At 39.1% G+C, this 15,993-nt stretch overlaps 2 protein-coding genes across 3 annotated transcripts in view; one reads left to right on the top strand and one right to left on the bottom strand.

The window, feature by feature from the left end:
- Positions 1-809: 809 nt before the first annotated feature.
- Positions 810-15,993, bottom strand: part of reep2 (receptor accessory protein 2) — a 24,019-nt gene continuing 8,835 nt past the window's right edge. The window contains exons 6-9 of one of the 2 annotated variants that reach the window (XR_520295.1): positions 14,279-14,459; positions 11,713-11,879; positions 7,537-9,239; positions 810-821 (exon numbers count right to left, since the gene is read on the bottom strand). Coding sequence is in view for 1 of the 2 variants with exons in the window: in XM_008284440.1 (XP_008282662.1) it covers positions 9,168-9,239; positions 11,713-11,879; positions 14,279-14,459 (420 nt within the window). In the remaining variant the exon portion in view is untranslated. Of the gene's footprint in view, positions 822-6,866; positions 9,240-11,712; positions 11,880-14,278; positions 14,460-15,993 lie in introns of those variants that run through there. The other variant, XM_008284440.1, reaches the window with a different exon arrangement.
- Positions 2,989-6,327, top strand: LOC103359203 (uncharacterized). Its single transcript, XM_008284439.1, has 5 exons — positions 2,989-3,060; positions 3,973-4,067; positions 4,209-4,355; positions 4,574-4,681; positions 5,010-6,327. Exons 1-5 carry the CDS (start codon positions 2,998-3,000, stop codon positions 6,016-6,018), a joined length of 1,422 nt encoding a protein of 473 aa, XP_008282661.1. The 5' UTR covers positions 2,989-2,997; the 3' UTR covers positions 6,019-6,327.

Below are 15,993 nucleotides of genomic sequence, written 5' to 3'. Positions count from 1 at the left end.
AGCTCTGAGTTGAAAAGACCCACCAGGTCAGTGATGGTGCACATGTCGGGGAAAGCTTGTTCCAGAACGTGGGTGCAGCAACAGAGAAGGCCCGATCACCAATGGAGACCGTAAAGGACAGGGGCAGTGTGCTCATGTCTGGGAGTCTTTGTTAAAAAACGGGCTGCAGCATTTGCACGAGTTGCTGATGGAAGACTGGGAGATGCCAACATAAAGTGCATTGCAGTAGTCCAGTCTTGAACTGATGAAAGCACGAGTAGCTTTTTCAAGGCCGGTTTGATTAAGAAATGGCTTGACTTTGGCTAAAAGACGCAGTTGGAAGAAACTTGCTCTCACCACCATGTCAGTTTGTTTGTCAAATTTCAGGCCTTTGTCAAACATCACCCCAAGATTTTTGACAGTTGGACTGAAAGTCATTGTACCAAAACCAGACACATCAGCAGCCCCAAACACAATGCATACAGTTTTGCCTTCCTTTAAAAAGTAGGAATGTTGTGACTGTGGTCTTAATTTGTATATACTATGTTATTCGTTTATAGAATGTTATTTTTCCTTTGATCTGTGTGTGACTCTGTGATCCTATTAACGATGTAAATAGGGCTGTGTCATAGCGACCACTGGATTGGCAGATCAACGGAAGTTCCGGTGTTAAATACGGAAGGAGGACTTCGCGATTCTTCACCGGCATCCCAACCGGCACACCACCACGTTCAGCAGTCTTCTGTCTAGTAACTCTGTGTAAATAGAACGAGCTGCTACCTTTTTGTTTAATCCAATTTTCTCCTGTTTATGTTAGATAGGGAGGCCAGACTTTGTGTTTACTTTGAATACTTTTATTGTGATAGGTAAGTCGGAACTCCCCTAGTTTAATGTCGCTCTGGTTGTTGTTTTCGGTTCCACTCTTATTTCAAGTTAATCATCACCTTTGTTTCAACCTCACATTTATTATAAATAAATAATTATTTTCCCGGTGAAATTGCTGTGGTGTGGCTGCTTGAGACCGGAGAAGGACGGCGCATTCATGTTGCGTTCAAGTACCCCTAGGCTGGGCGTAGCAAGGAAGTTGGATGACAACCACTGCTTAATGTCTTCAGTACAGCTGGTTGTACTACTCAGTGCCTCACTTTCTGTGGATTGCACTGGTAGCTAAGTCTGAAAGTCATCTGCATAACGTTGGAAAGACAGATTACGCTTAGCTATAATTGACCCAAGCAGCAGCATATAAAGGGAGAACAGTGTAGAGCCGAGAACTGATCCTTGCGGCACCCCTCAAGAGAGAGACACACAACCAACCAATCATTACTGAAAAACTCTGATCAGTAAGGTAGGAAGGGAACCACCTAACTGCGGTGGCGCTGATGCCAACATGTTGGTTCAGATGAGCTTGGAGGACTGTATGGTCCATTGTGTCAGAATGTGTGAGCGGGATTGACAGGCTGGTAAGCATCACATACTGGGAGACTTCTGTAATGAGAAAAAGAAACGAGTGACCTAATGATGAAACAAAGAAAAGACAATACAGTAATGAGAGGTAATGTTTAAAAAAAAAAAAAAAAAACACCAAGGCAAAAACATGGTTCCTTTCTGTGAATTACTGGATAATCTCTTACAAGATTATATCTGTAATCATTTTTCAATTCATACATTTTTACTGCTGATTATTTTCACTCCACCATCATAAAGGCATGAGCAGATCCGGTCATCCTTACACTGTGCAAAGCTTTTTCTGTTTAATTGATGTGCTACTCAAACGTATTCTTAAAGTGTGGCAGACAGTGTTAGCCTTCTTCTTTCAGCGGCAACCCCGGTGGTGTCATTTGGCAATGGTTACACTACAACATTTACCTCACACGTTCAACATTATTAACACAAATAGGTTATATTTTACTCCTAATTCTCATCCAGTGTTACTGAAACCTTTCCCAGATGAATAAAAAACATCTCTGTATTACACTAAGAGTTCCTTTATAACTGCCTCAGTGAAATAAACAGAAGTTTCTATAACACTGGCTTTAGTCCTCACACAATGTCACCATCATCCACAAAACACTGTACGTATTAAACAGATCTGTCCATCCATCCTCTGGGTTTTTGGTGGCTTCGTTTAATATTACGTGCAGTTTATCTGTTGTCAGTGAAATTAATTTAATATATTCAACAATATTTTTCTGAAGGTTTAAAAATAAATAAAAAATAAATAAAGAAGATTTTACAAAAAATAAACATTAAATTGACAAATCATCAAAGTCTAATACAGAACATCTTGATTGTTAGTTTAGTTTATTAGAATTACTGGTTAGAATAATCAGATCAGATGTTCAGATTGAAGCTGAGGCCATCCATAAGGCACTTGTCACTGAGGATTATGTAGACTGTATTGTTGTACTGCAGGCATTGTCACCAGCTCACAACACTTCGCTATGCAGTGTTTAGCAGCATGACTGTACCCACAGCAACACCAACTAACACAGGTCTTTGCCTCACCTTTTAATCTTGAATATCAGCATACCAGTTTGCATGCATAACGAAACTTGGCAACACAATGACGGATGGTCCAAAATGATTGGCCAGGGGAAGGATCTGATGTTATATATAAAGGCAATGCAGGAAGATATACCCTCAGGTAGCCAAAGTTCGCTTTGGTACAAAAAAACCCTACAGACTTTATTGTTGGAAATCTTACCACCATAAAGATTTATCTCTTTCTATTTTTGTTAATATCACTGTTCTTTTTTTATATTTGTATAATATATATTATATATATATATAAATAAATATTATAATATATATTTATTTATATATTTATAGATATTTAGATATAGATATTTAGATATAGATAAGAGCGTCATGCATTTCTCTCATCCACTGACTTGCCTCTGTCTCTCTCCACAGAGCGCTCAGTTCTACAAGGTCACCACTGAGAACTACCATAAAGCTGCAGATCAAGTCAATGCCAAATTCAGGTAAGTTGAATGTTGAGAATTNTAAGTATATATAATGGTAAAAGTACTAGGCGAACTTTCGCTGCCTCAACAGGATCCGGGGGGGAATCAACAACAGGTAAGTCCAACAATTGTTCTTTTTTTCCTTTCAAAAGTCTGTCCTATTGTGTTGGTTATGCATCTTTAAATACCAAACCTGGTTCAGTGACTTTACGTTATATTGTATACGTCTGTCGCGTGGTTCTATGTGGTAAACTGCACTTTCTGATTCAAATTTTGCACTCATTTACAATCAGGAAATTCATTTTTCAATATCTAGGACTGAATATTAGTCAATTATTAAATCTTCTTGTATTGATCAGTTTTAAAATCAGAAGTTCTGATTCCATTGACCTCCAGTTCCCAAACAAAGAAGTATATGGCAGAACTAAAGATAATTATACACAAAACATCTATGAACTACTGCTAGAAACAAACAACAGGCAGCCAATGAAAAAAACAATAACAGGTAAACAAATGATTGTCTCAGGATGTTTAACTTATGTATAAATCCAATTCCAGTTCCACAAATGTTTCACATATGAGTTGTTCTTTTCAGTACTGGTCCTGCCCACCTGGATTATGAAGTCCAGATAGTGGGATCATCACTCTAGTGATGTTACAGTTCTTTAATTGTAGGATTTTAAACAGTTCACTTTATTCTTGTATAGAAAGTTCTGGGTGTTAGAAGGAGATAAAGGTCAGGAGGGCAGAGTGAAGAATGTAATTTATTCTTCTCCAGCGGTGCGGCTATCTTCAGAATTACCTCCTGTTGTCCCCAAGATGGTTTTGAGTCGTCATTTTGATTTAGAAATCCCACTTACATGCTCCATTTGGGTGCAAAGTTCTGTGTTCGCTGTTTTCTCAAATGGCCTCCCACCAAATTTACAGCTGTGAGGAAGGGTCTCTGTTGCTTTGAAATGAACTTGGCAATAAACAGTTGTGCTGCTGTTTGGTATGCTACAAAACATTGATTGTTTTCCTCATTAAGTTGAACAGAAGCAGAGAACAAGGTCCAGAGGTAGCTGAAGAAGGAGAAATGTCATCAAGCAGCTGTACCAACCCGCCGTTCATGTCCCTCCAAAGGTACTCTAAGAAGAGAAATTAAATAAAATGCTGTAGTCATGCCAGCTGAAATAAGTCTTAATACAAACACACAATGTAACATATGCTAATTAAATGAACAAGTCACAAATCTAATATATTTTACCCATTTTTCCCATCCAGCTTTTATGGAACCCTCTCTGAAAATCTCAGAAACATCCCTGATGTACACAAAAAGTTCCTTTATAAATGCTTCTGTAAATTAGACAGAAGATTTTATATCACTGGCTTTAGTCCTCACACAAAAGTCACCATCATCAACAACATACTGTAAGTGTTAAACAGATCTGTCCATCCTCTGGGTTTTTGGTGGTTTTGTTTGATAAGACTGCATTTCATCTGTTGTCAAACAAATTTAACATATCTAACATTGTTTTTCTTCATTTGACCATAATTAAGTCTTGAATATAGATACTACAAACACATACTGTAAAACATGAACATTCAAGTCTCCACAGTCTAATATTTTACTCCTTTTTATCATCCAGTTTAGCAGCAGTCTTCTACAAACAGAAATGTTTTCTCTTTGACTTGGAGCTGGACAGAAGATCTGCTGACCTCAGTTTAACTCTTATCATCTGCACACCAAACATCCAGTAAGTATTAAACAGAAGATCTGTCCCCCTTCTGAAGGACATGTGGTCGCTTTGAGACAAACATTGAATAGTAAAGACATGACTTTAAGCCACTAATTAAACTTCTAAAAATTCTGCAATATCCCTATTTAACAATGGTCAGTTCAGTGTATCGACAGTTTTAAACGATGCATCTTTACATGCTGTATTCAGCACATGGATACTCTCACAACTGAACAGTTGAAAAACATAATTGCAATTTACAATCTCATTCAGCAGAAATTGTAAACAACTGTTCACCATGTGATTTTGTGGACTGAATGAATTAACTTGTTTTTTCCCCATTCAGGGAAGAGGGCCAGCGGCAGGAGGATCCCTCCTTTACTCTGCAGAGGATGAATGTTGCAGAGAATATGGTTCCACATAATTGTTTTGGTTCAGATTATCAGCTACTGAGCCTCGATAATATCGATGATAACAAAAGAGAAAAATGGCAGCTTCTCTTGGAGAAGAGGAAGAATAGAGGAGCAACTGCTGGTGTTTTTAAAGACGATACCTTAATTCAAGTTTTTCATAAAGAGAAGCCAGATTATAAGACCAAACAGATTTTAAATGACCTTGCGGTTCACTATGAGGAGTTATTACTCATAGAAATTCAGCAATATTTGGTGATGTTAACACAAGAGGAAAAGAATGAAGGCCAAGAGAGTAGGATGGAAATTCTGATTTATATACCCAGTAGTCCATGTATTAAGAGAGAGAAAGACAATATTACCCCCTGTTTCTTTTTGCTGATACAAAAAGCAAATCAGTGGAAAGAACAATTCAAGTTTTTAAATTTTGCCATTTGTGTGGGATTCACAGAATATTGGGGACCACTTAGTCCAAACGTTCTCAACAATGTCTCAGATTCAGTAATCTTGAGTACCAATAGTGTTTTTTGGCCATACATTGGAAGTATCTGCTTTAAACTAAATTGGAATAAATTTAAAAATAAAATTAGTAAAATGCTAAAAGAAAAGAAATTTCAAAAGATCCAAAATCTGGACAAAAACTTAAGGACATGTAATGAAAAACTTCGTAATTTGACACAGTCGGAGTTTGAATTTAGACAACATTTAAATGATGGAAACAAAATCATTTCTTCCATATTTTCAGAGAATGATCACATTTGTAAGGCTTTATGCAACGTCTGGGAAGAAGAGGTTAATAATCAAAGGCTGGAAATTATAAAGGATAAAGTCATAAAAGATTTTAACAACATGTTCGCCAATATTTTTCTAAGACAACAGAATTTGTTTTTCAGAAATGACAACTTAGAATTTTGTATAATTCCAAACCAACAACAACCAAAGTGAGGGGGGGTGTTGGTCCCTGTTAGAATAATTCTGTTATGATCCAATGATCTTTGTGAAAAGTCTACAAGTTAATGCTGTAAATGTCCATTGCCTCTTTTTCACCTTGTGAGTGTGAGATAAGGGCAAGATGTCCTCTGCGGGTAGTCAAAACACCATGCCTAAACACACCCATTTGCGGAAGGTTGTCTTCTGTTTTCTGTTCACTGTCTGTATAAGAACCAATGCTTCATGCATTTAGTCAATCACTTGTTCAGACTCTGTACTGTACATGTTGCTCCTTGCTGCAAGTAAAGCATTGCTTTGACCTAAGAGACGACTCTGTGTATTGATTTGGAGCAGTTAGGACTCCACTAAAGAATTCTCCTAACAGTTCCTTTCCACCGTCACCGACCGCTTCCTCATAGGAAATCCAAAGACAGCTTTGGATAGGTGGGTCCTCTGTTTGTTTAAAAAAAAACACAAGGTTCTCACCTTACTATGTGTAGTGCTATGAGATGACATATGTTGTGAATTGGCGCTGTACAAATAAAATTGACTTCATTTTGAACCTGTGTGTGCCTTGTCTCCAAAATAGATCTGTGGTTACACATGTTGCTCCACAGCTGTGTGTGTCTGTAGATTAAAGAGGATGTGTTAGTAGATGAAAAACAGAATCCATCAGTAAACTTAACCAGAAGATAATGTGAGTTTTTAGTGTCGGTAACCAGATACTGCTGAGTTTATTCTTGCGATTACACATTAATGTAAAATTCTATTTCAGAAAACACAGCTTGTGTTGGGTGGAAAAAAAACAAAAAAAATAGTAAAAATAAGTACATGTGTTTTCATCAGTACAACGAGCCTTAACACAGGTTTCATTTCCTTTATTAGTAGTTTATTCACTGATACATGACCTTGTTAGGTACCATTGTGCCAGCACACACACTCACACACTCTTATCCTTTTGATATGGAGCTTTGAGAATTGGCACAAACAATATACAAATGAACTTCCTGTATACAATACTGATTTCAAACTGAAAGTAATCAACAATAAATATCCAAAACTGACACAAGATAAAAAGCGGAGCTGGATCTGGGGTATGTGACGTCTTCTTTTTATTCAGTGCAAACATTAAATTAAGAAAAAGAAAACAGGCTGGTTTCTAACTTTTGGCCCTAAAGTACTTTGCAACCAGTCCGAGTAGAGAACATAGCAGGTTGTGAATGTACAAGCATCACTTCAGGATCTGCAGAGTCCCTGCTGTGTGACACAGAAAAGTTAAAATGTCTTAACAAAAAAGACAGAAAGAAAAGTCGACATGTTAATTTAAAATACAAATATCACTTCCAACACCAGAAGTCTATAGTGATAAAGTCCGAGGTTCCTCTGGTCTCAGAACATGTGATTTGTCAAGACTAGGAATCCAAAAAAAAGCACACAAATGATTTTTTTTTAAAAAACTTCAGCGATTTAAGCCCAGAGAATGAATAAGGCAAGCAAGCTCATACTGTATATACAGTCAAGGTAACTATTTACATGGAGTTTACATATTGTTAAGTAACTTCGCCAACAGTTGAGGTTGTGGTTTGTCTCCCTCTACTGGTTCAAACTAGTGTCACACCGCAGACAGCAGTGATGAGCGCAGACGTAGCTTCATGCTTTTAAATTTCCCATTTCAGTGCATTCGGACGAAACCATGAAAATGCAGTGGCTGGCAACCACAAGTCCAGTGTGTTTAGAGACACCCACAGCCTGCTCTGACTCTCCCTCCACATCTGAGGCTGCAACACGGGGATGAGAAAACCATTCCTCGCAGTCAGCTGATGTTGGTTTTGTTCGTTTCATTATTTCCATATTGCTTTGCTTCATCCTGGATGGTAAGATGGAGAAGGTCGGGTAAAAGGAGTGAAAGAAGGTGCAGAGCTACTCCATTACTCTGGAATGTTGAACGCAAATATACAAATCATGTACATGTCACTACTGTGGTGACAGCAGATACGTTACCTCACAAACACTGGCAACTTATCTATGACTACTGTGTTTATTTGGGAGAGAGCTCCCAGTTAGGTCGACTCAGTCACAGCACTGGCTTAAGAGACCCAGCTGAGCACAAGTGATCATCCTTATTACTAATTATACAAGACGCAAAGAGGTGGATAAAAACAAAGCTTAATAAATTAGTGATCGCAAACAAATACAACTAAAGAGCAGCGTCTAGATGAAGGATAACTAAGCCAGCACTAAACAAACCACTCCAGCATTGTGTGCGACTCAAAAGTCACATTAAAACAGTAAGGATGTAAGTGAAACCTGAATGCAGCGGAGCCTGACTCGCTCAGATATTCAGACGAACTGAGGAGAAGCTCACATTTAAACTGTGAGGCAAAAAATAATTTAAAAAAAATCAGTTCCAAGAGTTGAAAAAAACAGATTAGGTCACCAACAGTGCTGTAAAACTACACTGTTATGAGCCGAGGTGCAGATAAGCAGGACTGATGAGATCTAAAACAGTATCAAGGATGTCTGCACGCCTCAAGGTTGATCTTGTCCCCCCTCGGTTAAAAGCAATACCCCAAAAAGACAACTGCTTCGGTTGTCTGTGCACCAAAGATGACCCTTTCTAAAGATTTCTTTCACAATGACCACACCAAGATGAAGACTTGTGGCCTGTGTGAGCGACTGGAACCATGTAGGACGAGCCCAGAGGGGAAACCAAGACACCTATGAAATGTTTTACCGCCAATACTTCAACCAAAGACAGCCTCGATCTGGGACGTCACTGCAGGCGACACAGTGCGCATCGCAAAACACTAACGAAACTTGAGATTTAGATTCTATGTGTTAAACCAAAAACAAGCCTTTTCAATTACTTCACCAGTTTAAATTAAATGTTTTAAATGTACATCTAAGAATAAATCCCGTTAAAACAGGTAAGTCTCTCATATGCTCACCTTACAGAGTGAGACAAAAATATGCAGCAAGGCAGTACATGGAAGAAAAAAAAAAACTGTTCCTGACCTAAACCAGCAAGATTGACACAGTTTTGGTGCTTGGTATTGATATATATCTATATAGTGTGTATGCGTTTGTGTGGAGACCAAACGGGAAGAAGAGACTGCAGGCTGTAGGTGGAGCGAGTGTAGGTCGGCGGACGTGGACAGCAGGACTCATGGTGGCGTCTCTGCATTATTAGCCGTCGTCTTTTTCTTGGCCGGCTTCTTCACTGTCTTGGTTTGAGCCTAGAAGACAAGAGAAAACAAATCGGGAATAATACAGCTGACTACCCACATAAACCCCCCCGAGGATGCCTCACCCTTTGTTTCCTTTTGGTTCCCCCACACTCATCACGCCAGTAAACGCAGATAGATAGATATATTTCTACGTATAGACACACGGACATATCTGGTATCACAGAATTCATGAAGTCATTTTCTTAAATAGTCAATAAGTTACTTTTAATGATTATGCTTTTTGCACAAGGCAGCCTAAACGCACACAGTCCAATGTCCCCATGGCCGCTGTCAGTCGGGTCTTGAAGCATTTCATCTGTGAAGACTTAAAGGATTAAAAATGGTGTCGGAATTGTTCAGATTGACTTTTTATTGGTATTAACATTATTGTAGGAGGACAAATATCTTTAATTGTTACCAATTTCGGCTCTGTTGTTGTATCACCTCCAGGTTATTTAAATCCTCCTCGATCGGGCCTTCTACTCACAGCAGCGCCAGTTGGTACAACACAGAGTGACGACATTAATGCCCTTATCGGAAGAACTGATATAAGTCATCACTTTTCCTCTAGCGCCGTGAAATCAGACTGTTGAACTCACACAACTCTTACTTCCTCTTAAACACACCCTCACTTTAAAAGTGCATCTCGAACAGTTTATATGTAATATATAAGGTGCAATATATTATCTTATTCAACATACAGTCCACTTCAACAGGCTCTCTGACCAAACTCTTACAGTATTAATGTACAGTGGCTTATTTTATTCTATGTATAGTGGCTTTATTTATTTTATACCTTATTTGTTTTCTTTCTTCCTTCTTTTCTTAAATATTTTTGTATATATGGCATTTGTGAGGCATGTGTAATGGAATTTCACTCTGAATTCTGAATGTGTTCTTGTTTTGGACTAAACCCCTCTAAAACTATTGTCTTTCCCATCAGCTTCAGCTGCATTTAGAATAGAATAGAATAGAATAGAATAGAACTTTATTGATCCCTTTGGTGGAAACCTCAGGGAAATTGTTGGGTTTAATTTTAATTTTAATTTTTTTTATTTAGTGTTTTATGGTCAGTGTCAGCATGCTTACATGCTAAACTGAAAAGTCCTGCATTCGTTTTATCTACACTATTAGATTCATGGATAATCAGAACATAGCTTTAGCATTTGAATTAACATTGATATCATTAATAACAAGCTGACAGAGTGATGAACAGTCATTCTGTAGTGAAATAGTTTGGACACTTACGTTATTTCTACAGCTACTTACTGGCTTTTAAGCTGTTAGCTAACGCTATGCTAGGTTGGCATAACTACAGCCATCTTATTGCTAATATAAACAGACAGGGAGTAACTTAAGCTAGGTTAGCAAAACTTTAGCAATGCAACGGAAATGAAAAGCATGACCGACGACCAATTAAGCACGCGTCAGTCGTCATGGCACATGGCAGAGAGTTAAAGTGAACCAGGAGACATGTTGACTCATTGTTCATGTAGCTTACTCCTGAACTCCTGAGAGGACAGCGGTGAGGACTGAAGGACTGAATGGAGTCAGAGCTCCATCTAGTGGTCAAATGGCGCAATGACAGCATTCTGTGCCACTGTGACACTTAATTCTACATTTACCGTTTTATGAGAAAATAACCAGACAGTAAGCCAGGACATCACCAAAATGTAATCACCTGTTCATTCTGCCATTATCAACACTTCCTCAAAATTTCATGAAAATCCGTTGATAACTTTTCAAATTATCTTGCAAACAAACAAACCAACCAACAGATAAACGCTGGCTAAAACCTAACCTCCTTGGCAGAGGTAACAAGCTGAAGATAGTCGTAATACAGTCCAGGAAAACAAAAGCTTTTAATACCTGGATAAACGTCTGAAGTCTGTGACTGAAGTTTAGTAGCCACAAATATATCAGTCATCAGCTGGACACTATAATTACAGATGCAGAACAAAACAGCTATGTATGTTGATTTTTTGTTTATAAATATGCTAAATATAAATCTGTATACAATGATACTGCATATACAGTATGAATGCATATATACGCATGTATATGTAGTTAGTATGTGGTATGGAACTAGGACAAAGTCACTGTGAACATGTTAGCATGTCATCATTAGCATTATGCACACATCATGGCTGTAGTAATTAGCGCAGCTTCACAGACTGCTTGCACGGCTGTAGAATCTTAACTTGTCGTCCACACTAAAAAAATTGAACTATTGAGAGCTTTGAGATGAATTACAAGCACTTCATATTTTTTTCCCCTAGTTCAAAATGTTCTGTGTAAACTTGTTTGCACAACATAAAAAAAAAAAAAACGTTCCTTTTTGTGAAGATGCATGTTCTTATTGTTAATGTCATAACTAAATTACTGGAGTTAATTTTAGGAAAACAAGAAACTAATCAAATTTTAAGCCATGATCGTGCCACCTCATGTGAAAATCACGTACACGTGTCTTCACTGGACCTACCTCTGTCTTAGCAGCAGCAGGTTTCTTGGTTGCCTTGGTGTTGGTACTGCGTTTGGGGGCTTTGTCTCCCACATCTTCATCAGAGTGTTCAGTCCTTGTGTCTGACAGGTCAGAGCTGTGTTGGGATGACGTGTCATCGGCAAGGGATGCGGCTGCTAGAGAGCGAGCTGCAGGATTGGACAAAGATTGATGGTCAGTTAATGAGATAAGACAGAAAGGGAGGCCAAATTTAACTCCGTCAACAGTTTTCAAGATTTCTGCATTTTCTCGCCACTTAACCAATTCAATCATCTGATTTATCAGAAAAGTAATATCCCTGAATCAACTGTTCAAAAAGCTGTAGTAGCAGACCAGAGCATCACTGCAGTCACAGCCTCTCACACCACCGAGTGGACAGATTTAAAAATACTGCTTTTGTGTCCACCACTTTTATAATGGGAAGCTTGCTATTACTAAAAACCGTCACCAGATAAGAGTTTTTTCAGTCAAGCCATTATCATAGCATATTTGTGATAAGCGTTGCAGTATTAATAAAACATCAGTCATTAGATTCAGTGCACTAACTAAAAGAAACATGACTCGCATGCGTGACGGAAATTTCATCTTCCACCTGAGTCCGCGAGGAACTGTCGGCACAGCAGGCTCGCCGACTGCACAAGCACCGGGAAAACAAATGCTGCTTAAAACAAGACAATTTTCCGTCATCCAAAACTTAATAACTCTTCATGTAAAGAGTTGTAATGAAAGCAATCACTGCCAGACTTTAGATGTGCTGTAAACCCTCGTACGTGCTTTCCATCAGCGGTGCCTAAACACATTTAAAAGTACCAACTTCTCCAGACGTCCTGCTGCCACTGTGCTCGACATACCTCGGGAACATTCCCATTGACATGGTGCTACAGCCCAATCTGTGAGGTAGCTGCTACTTCCTGTAAACAGGGCAAAGTCACAGCCAGCCTTTCAGAGACACTTCAAAGCTTTGCAGCAAACTGACGCGTAACTACAGTAGTATGAACACAACTGCATGCAAGTCTGCTGGCGGATTTCAAACTCTGAAAATGGTTGCGTAAAAGGACGTGGAAACCATGAATTTGCCCGAAGTAACGTGGAGCTAAAAGGGACTGTGGAGCTGCTGCACATATTCCTAAAAACAATCTGGTTTCTTTCAAGAACTTGGAGTCCCTCATCAGCTGTGATTCCCAACCTGGGCCAAGGAGGTGACAAAACATATCTGGAGGCTGCTGAAATGATTTAATAGATTGGAACTGAAATAAATAAAAAACACTCCCCTACACAAGATTGTGTTGAATTGGATTTTTCTATCATTATATTTTCTTGTGAGATACAGTTTTATTCTTTGAAACTTCTTAAAAACAAATAAGCTAACCCTGGGCCGCCACTTTAGCTCACCTGGTTGAGCTGGCGACCCACGTACAGGGGCTATAGTCCTCGATGCAGCGGTAATGGGTTTGAATCCCGCAACCCCTTCCCCATTCTCCTCCCCCACTTTCCTGTCTCTCTTTCAACGTTCCTATCTAATAAAGGCAAAAAGGCAAAAAAAATAGCTTTAAAAAAAAATAAAAATAAACTAACTCTTAAAAAAAGTTCAAATCACTCAGAGCATAATACGCCTTGAATTGTAGCAGCAGGTCACAGCAGGACGTCCCTGCTTTTGTGGAGACACGAGTCAAAAACATTGCAAACAACTGATTTGTAATATAACCTGCACTGTGAAAATGGTGTCACATTGGTTCGCAAATCTGTCGTTGCAAATGTTTTATGAGGAAGAAAACGCAAGTGCTTGCTCGCAGATGGACACTGTGTTTTGGTTTGCAAAACTAGGAAACTCCACAGGGCACCATAAAGAGCAGTACGGGACTGAAACCATCTCCAATTTGTTTTTGTGATCAATTAATCAGTAAATGTTTCAGTAACATTTTGGCTTACAGAACAGCAAAATGTTTAATTTCTGCACATTCAAGAGAAATATACCGAGCTGAAACAAACCATGTTTTGCCTTGAAAACAAAGATTCTCTTAAATAAACACAGAAGAGTTCCCGAAGGTTATTGTCAGCAAAATCTCTGTCTTCTTTATCTTGTTCTAGCTTTCCGTCACACCGGGTTCAGGAACTTTGGCAGCATGAATTAAAACATGCCACTCTGCCCTGCTCGTTCATCGTTTCAGTGCCTCTCTCTGTATTCACTTTGCAGCTTGTCAGGCCCACACAGTCAGCCAGCCGGCAGCGCAGCGAGACACAAAGAGTCCTCCTTCAAGAGTCTCCTCCCGCTGGAATCACATGCTCCCACCCCCCCTCCACTCGACCCTCTTTTCGTCCCTTCCCTCCTCTTTCCCTGCCATCCTGCAGTGTTTTTAATCACATGACGCCACTCGGCCCGACTCGTCCCAGCACCACTCTGATGAAAGTTAAATAAAGGAAAGCTCCGGCTCAGTTAGCGAGCTGCAAACGTAGTATGTATGTGCTTACGCGTGTGTGTGTGTGTGTGTGTGTTTCTTCTGAAGCTGCGAATGAAGCAGTGCTGGATGTGCGTGCTGCGTGGCCTTACTCTGGCGCGCAGCAGTGCTCTTGGCGCGTGGCAGCGTGCTGGACCCTGAGCTCATCTCGTCCATGGGGTCCCGTCTCATGCGGGCATCTGAAGTGTGCAGAGCCAGCTCGTCCTCGGCGTTGATCAGAGTCAGGTCCTGCATGCTGAAACTCCGCAGCTTGTCTGACAAAACACCCTGCCCCTGGGCGACACGGCAAACGCACACACGTTAGATATGTGACAGCATCCATCCTTTACCTCTTCATCAATCAGGCCCTGGAGGAAGATCTCATCCAAACATTCACGTTTAGTATCTGCCAGTTCTTATTTGGTGAAGCATTGACTGATTTATCTACAAAAGGCTGACAAGATAAACGTTTTATGTATTTCAGCTGTGTTATGTTGAGAATGCCATGTCTCATTTACTACTTACATAAATAGTATTGTATGACTGGCCATTAAAGGCTCACTACCACTTAAAAGAAACTCTCCTCATCTGAATCATTTAAAACTGCAATTAGCTGAGCAGCAGAAAATGTGAACAGAGATTCGCACAGAAAAAAATATGCTATGAATTGAAAATCAACAGATCTCCTTTTGAAAAAAGATATCTTTAAAAGAAAGCTGAAAATCGGACGACATGAGGTTGATGTGGTTCTTGGACTGTTGGTAAAAACTATTTAAGGCTTGAATTATTAAATTAATTGAAATATAATTAACACAGTAATAACTAATGGAAATGACTGTTAATTGAAGCTCCACAGTCATTAATAGATAATAAACAGCTACACTGAGATTAAAAAAAAAAAAAAAAAGCTGTCAGCGGTCCTAATAAACTAATTTAAGTTTGAAAGCTGTTTAACTAAGTGATTAGTAGCTAATGATCAGAGCAGCTGATGTGACAGAGGACAGAATTAGTCGAGTCTTGCATGTTTGTACTGAACAGTGCAGAAGTAATAATATGGGATTTTGGAAACAACGCCCTCCATGAAACATCACCATAGCCATACACTAAGACTGGCAGCAGCTATTTGCCGTTAGGACACATGGATTTGGCAGAACACATTACACCAGGTTCTTCACCTCTAGCCTCCTACACTCTTCATTTTCACACATGCATCAATTTTCAACTATTTGGAGGCAGTTATTTGGCGTACGGGTCCGTTCGTATTAACACACGGCATTAAAAAGCTCCTTCGGTGAATCCAATCAGCTACACACCTGTAAACACAGTTGTGAGTTGATATCTAACACACTGAGGACCCTGTGGGACTCTGGGAGCACTTAACCACGTTTAATTGTGTGCAAATGTAATAGAGAATTATTACAAGGCATCTTCGACCAAACAGCACGACTCTATTAATGTTGCGTGTCTAGCACAGCGGACCTCTTAGTTGATTAGAGCTGCAACAATTTGATCAGTTTACAATCGGAAATTGAAATCTGTATTTATTTAAATAATTAAGTCATCAAGGAAGGAAAATGGCAATTATTTTAATGGGTGAAAGCTTCTCAGGTGGATATTTTTAAGGTTGTTTTTTTTTTTGTCTTTTTTTTTTTTTTAGTTTTTTACGGCATAAAACAGTTTTCCTTATTTTGTTCAGATGATGTCAATAATTTAGTAATAATTTTGATCGAAGTTCAATAATTAAAGTATGCAGCCCAACAGATGACAGAGGGAAATTGAAAACACCTCACAAATCAGACAAACAAGTCTGCAGTCACCTCAGTTTTCC

Source organism: Stegastes partitus, unplaced genomic scaffold, assembly GCF_000690725.1.
Source record: "Stegastes partitus isolate 25-593 unplaced genomic scaffold, Stegastes_partitus-1.0.2 Scaffold359, whole genome shotgun sequence".
Taxonomy (NCBI): Eukaryota; Metazoa; Chordata; class Actinopteri; family Pomacentridae; genus Stegastes; species Stegastes partitus.
Note: the sequence above shows the minus strand (reverse complement) of the source record. Positions and strands in the feature narration are given on the sequence as shown.

Bases quoted from the DNA above. Each gene is read 5' to 3' on its own strand.
- LOC103359203 (XM_008284439.1), top strand. From the start codon at position 2,998: ATGGTAAAAGTACTAGGCGAACTTTCGCTGCCTCAACAGGATCCGGGG. The intron at 3,061-3,972 runs GTAAGTCCAACA...TTCCTCATTAAG, and splicing joins CGGGGGGGAATCAACAACAG to TTGAACAGAAGCAGAGAACA. The intron at 4,068-4,208 runs GTACTCTAAGAA...TTTCCCATCCAG, and splicing joins CCGTTCATGTCCCTCCAAAG to CTTTTATGGAACCCTCTCTG.